The sequence below is a fragment of the Morone saxatilis genome, unplaced genomic scaffold (genome assembly GCF_004916995.1).
Source record: "Morone saxatilis isolate NCDOM2014 unplaced genomic scaffold, NCSU_SB_2.0 Contig0, whole genome shotgun sequence".
NCBI classification, from domain to species: domain Eukaryota; kingdom Metazoa; phylum Chordata; class Actinopteri; family Moronidae; genus Morone; species Morone saxatilis.
The window spans coordinates 19745366-19749858 of record NW_023339650.1 but is presented as its reverse complement, the minus strand read 5'-3'; the positions used below and the strand labels follow the sequence as shown (position 1 = coordinate 19749858).

The 4493-nt window shown below is 44.3% G+C and overlaps 1 protein-coding gene across 1 annotated transcript in view; it reads left to right on the top strand.

The window, feature by feature from the left end:
- LOC118337975 (protein 4.1-like) overlaps positions 1–4493 on the top strand; it is a gene marked incomplete at its 5' end in the record, with an annotated part of 14932 nt that overhangs the window by 8129 nt on the left and 2310 nt on the right. The window contains 5 exon segments of the mRNA XM_035675165.1: positions 816–893; positions 1790–1834; positions 1988–2086; positions 2794–2874; positions 3150–3271. Of these exon segments, the coding sequence (XP_035531058.1) occupies positions 816–893; positions 1790–1834; positions 1988–2086; positions 2794–2874; positions 3150–3260 (414 nt within the window).

Here is a 4493-nt window from a genome sequence, read left to right as displayed (position 1 = left end):
CGACAGCCGATAATCGGGTTGGTGTGTCTGGGCCTTTAAAAAAGTGCTATATAAATAAGGCTTTACTTACTTACAGTGGTGATGTAGCATAAAATTTGATCTGGAGTCTGCTCACAGTATTTTATTTTGAAAATTGACTCAAATCTGTTTCTGTGTCAGTGTGATCTGCTCTGTGCTGCTTGACGTGAGTGGGTCGCAACTTCTGTCAAAAAGAGGCCAGCCGCATATTGTCCGTGGAGCAGAGCAGAGAGACATTTGGGGGACTCGCTGTGGTGCTTCTGTGGGAGTCTCGAGCATTGTCTAGAATGGGCTTCATCGGCTCTGGCAACTGCAGTGCAACCGAAGCGCGTCATAGCCGTGCCCAGGGGAATTTGGGGGTTATTGTATTTACTTAGTGTGGCAGTTAGGAAGTCGTTCACATGTTAAAGGTCTAACCTGTAACCTGAATACTGTGATTAACCAACTAGGGCAAAGCTCGGAGACATAACAAGCTGAGGAACAAAACAGGAATATTTATTTCTTTAGCAACATTTATGACTGCCTCACGCATTCGGTTTGTTGTCACTCTGTAAACTAGAGCATTATGGGATCATTTTAAAATTTTAGGTGAAGGTGGAATTGGCAAAATCAACTAAAAATAAGGACAAAGGTGTATTAAAATAAATAATAAACTTTAAATAAATAAAGTTGTACTTGAACTGTTTTTAGATAAATGATGACTGAAATGACCCTGTGAACCCTGAGCTGTAGCTACGACCCCTCGTACCGGAGCTACCTGATTAATTTGTCCTTATTCTCTCAACTTCCTGTTTCAGACGTCAGAGAAGGTGGAGACTGTCTTCTTGATGACGGAGCCATGTGACCAGGACCAGCCGATGGCAGACCACCCTCAGGTAGCAAAAGAAAATCTTGTTGGCCCACCCCCTAGTAATCCCCCACCCCCTCCACCAGGGGCCTGTATGACACATGTGGATGATGTCACAGAAGAATGGTCCAGTGATGATGAAAGTAACAATGCTAATAATGCTAACCAGGCTAACAGTTCAGCAGAAAAACACGAGGACAGTGATGATGATGGCAGCAGCCAGGCTAGTGATGACGATGCTAGCGATGCTAGTGAAGATGCTATCAGTGTGTTAGCACAGGCTGCTGTGGAGGAAGCCATGGAGGCTGCAGTTAGACAAGCTCAGAGCCCAGGTGCTGATGATGCTTATCAGGATAGCATTAGTGCTAACTTTTTACTTAGCCACAGTAAGCAGGAGCTATTTAGCATGGAAGCTAACAGTAGCCCCAGCACCAGACCCCATTCTGTTCTGGGCTCTCAACCTGCTGTGAGTCTGCGTCAGCATTACCATGACAATGAGGACTCTGGCGACTCTGACGAGGGAGGGTGGCGGTTTGGAGAAAACTCCCCTCCTCCTTCTTTAACCCGCCCCACCACCAGGAGTTACTCCTGCTCAGCCAATGAGACGCAGCGTTCCGACCACAGCGATGATGATAATGATGAGACTGAACCTCTGCAGGAGGTAACTTGAGACCCAAACCTGCCCCAGTGATACCTGCCCCAGTGGTCCCTGCCCCAGTGGTCCCTGCCCCAGTGGTATCTGCGCCCAGTGGTCCCCTGCCACAGTGATACCTGTCCCAGTGTTACGCTTGCCCGCAGTGATACGCTGCCCGCCCAGTGGGGGGTAATCTGCCCGCCAGTGGTCCCTGCCATTACAGTACATTTTACAAGTTGTTATAAATTATTATTATCATTAATAACAAATGTTCTCTTTGTTACTGTCAGGAGGTCCCAGTGATGAGGAAGACTCTCACATATGAAGCTCCAGGAGTGAGGACAGTCTGTATTTATCTTTTATAAAAATTACCCCTCAATAAATATTTATATGCTCAGCTCATGCAATTTGTGCTGATTCTTGGCTGGTGTTCAGATTGGACGTCTGAAGTTCCTGCACAGAGCTCCTTTTTATTGTGTGTGTTTCAGAGCCAAGTGGACTCTGATCCTCCCACAGGTTTACTGTTGAGCTCCCAGACCTTCACTGCAGAGACCTCCAACACCACCACCACCACACACATCACCAAGGTAACATCTGTCACCATGGTAATGCCACAACATCACAATCCACTACACAGTCAATTAGACATGTTTTATTAAATCTCTGCCAGACAGTGAAGATCATTAGAAAGATGAGAATATAAGAGATTTGTTAAAAGTCTGAAAGATGAACAAACGCTTGTTTCCTTAATAGAGTTTGGTTGATCAGGGCTATGCTAAACCGACAGCTGGAATCAAGTAACATATATATTTTTCAATTTCCTCTCGTATTTTTCTTCAACAATAAATATGAAGTAGCATTATACAGCTCCAGGTGGGGGTTAATATATTTTTACAAAAATAAACAGTGTAAACATCTCCAGATCAGATCAGAATCCAGTGTGACTACAGGTGTTTATTCCTCCAGAAGCTCTGGCTCTCTCCTGCAGAGCTCCCCAGGGTCCAGCAGCTGTCTGTGGGCAGCAGCAGTTCTGTCTCTCCCTCCTCCTCAAACAACACTGCAAACACCTCAACATACAACAAAATGACCACCTCAAAGTTAAATATTTGACACATTGTCGCCTGGCAGGAATTCACGTCTGCGTCCTTGTATTGACTTTGTATGTAATCTCATTGTACTTTGCTTTCTGTGTGAATATGCTATTAGACATGAAATAGAACTGAAGAAATAATCAGACAGAATCCAGTAAAAATGTTTCATTAGATTAAATTCTACTTTCTCACTTTCTCTTCAGACGGTTAAAGGAGGGATTTCAGAAACCAGAATTGAGAAGAGAATTGTGATTTCTGGAGACTCAGAAATTGACCATGACCAGGTAACAACATGACTTCATTATTACTGACATGTGTACAGGTGATTGTGTACAGTTGACCTATTGACAGTACTTTCTCTTACACTCTGGGAGGGCTGAGCTGTTGTCAGTTGGTTGCAGTCTGCAGTCTCACCACTAGATAGCTGTAAATTCTACACATAGGACCTTGGACAGGCCTATACAGACCTAGATTTAGTTGGGACATATCTGGTCTGTCCTGGGTTAATCCTGACCTGGACCTGGACCAGGTTCTGACCAGGTTCATGTCTCTCTTGAAGGCTTTGGCTGCGGCGCTCAGCGAGGCGCGTCGGCAGCATCCTGAGCTGTCTGTCACACGAGTCGTCGTCCATAAAGAAACAGAGGTGTCTCCTGAACACGTGAATGATTAGTGACATCACAGGTAACAGGAAGGCTCAGACTCCACCCCTACAGGTGTCTCAGGCTGGATGCTGATTGGCTGGCCGATGCATGGCAGAATTCATGACATTGTGTTTGCATGTTTCACGTGTTCAAGAGGCTTCCAATTGGCCAGGAGAACATAGTCTTTTAATTGGATGATACCACAGAGGACAGGAAGGTCTCTGGTGATTCCTCACCATTTAATCAATCAAGGGGATCATTGATGAGTCAATGGACTTTGAACACATCACCTAACATGAAACTGTTGACCATTAATGCTATGCTCACATGCTAACATTATTCACTGTCCTCTTAAGTGTGCCATCCCCCAGCTATGCTAACATTCTGGACCATGCTTTGAAGCTTTTTGTGATATGCTAACATGCTAATTAGCATGAGCATGGATATCTCCTGGCTAGCTTAGCCTAGCCTCTCCCTGACTCAACAGGTAGCTGATGGGAGAGTGTTGTGCTGCTGTCTGGTGGTCACCTTCAGTTTCTAGCTCTCTGATTGGTTTGCCATCTCAAAATGTACTTTTTTGATAGATTTAGTTTCTTTTTCTGTCACTTGTATAATTTTTTAAATAAAGTTTGACTTTTGAAAGTCACCACCAGAGGGCGACTCTTTGTCTCAGAATTTATAAAACAGGCCGTATTACAGAAATGTCCTATCTTACATCTTCAGTTAAGACAGAAATGGACGACCTGATAGAGCTGGACTGCCATGAGTCAAGGCTAAGTCCTCACTAGTGATGTCATGAGAACCAATACTTTGGTACCAAGTCGATGCCAAAATTTTGAAACCTTGACAATACTTGTTTTCTATGTGCTGCAGTACTGTAGGTACTGCAAAAAAACCTAGAATGCAATTGTTCTGGACCTGACAGCCCAGCACATATGCCTACAACTATTGTTGTCAGCCATTATATGGCCCAGGAAGACGAACACATAGAGGACGGTGATAAGTGCAGCTACACAGGTGATTTACAAAATGTGAATAAGGGCAAAAAAACCTTTGAGGGCAAGATCGGGACATTCTTACTGTGGTATTGAATTGGTATCGAGATTCTTGGAAATTCACTGGCATTGGTATTAACTATTAAATTTCGGGCATCATGACATCTCTGTAACAGCTGTGAGTTCGAGTCCAACCTGTGGCCTTTTGCAGCACTCTTTTTCCTTCCTGTCGCTCTTCAACTGGTTCATAACAAAAGTTATCTCAGG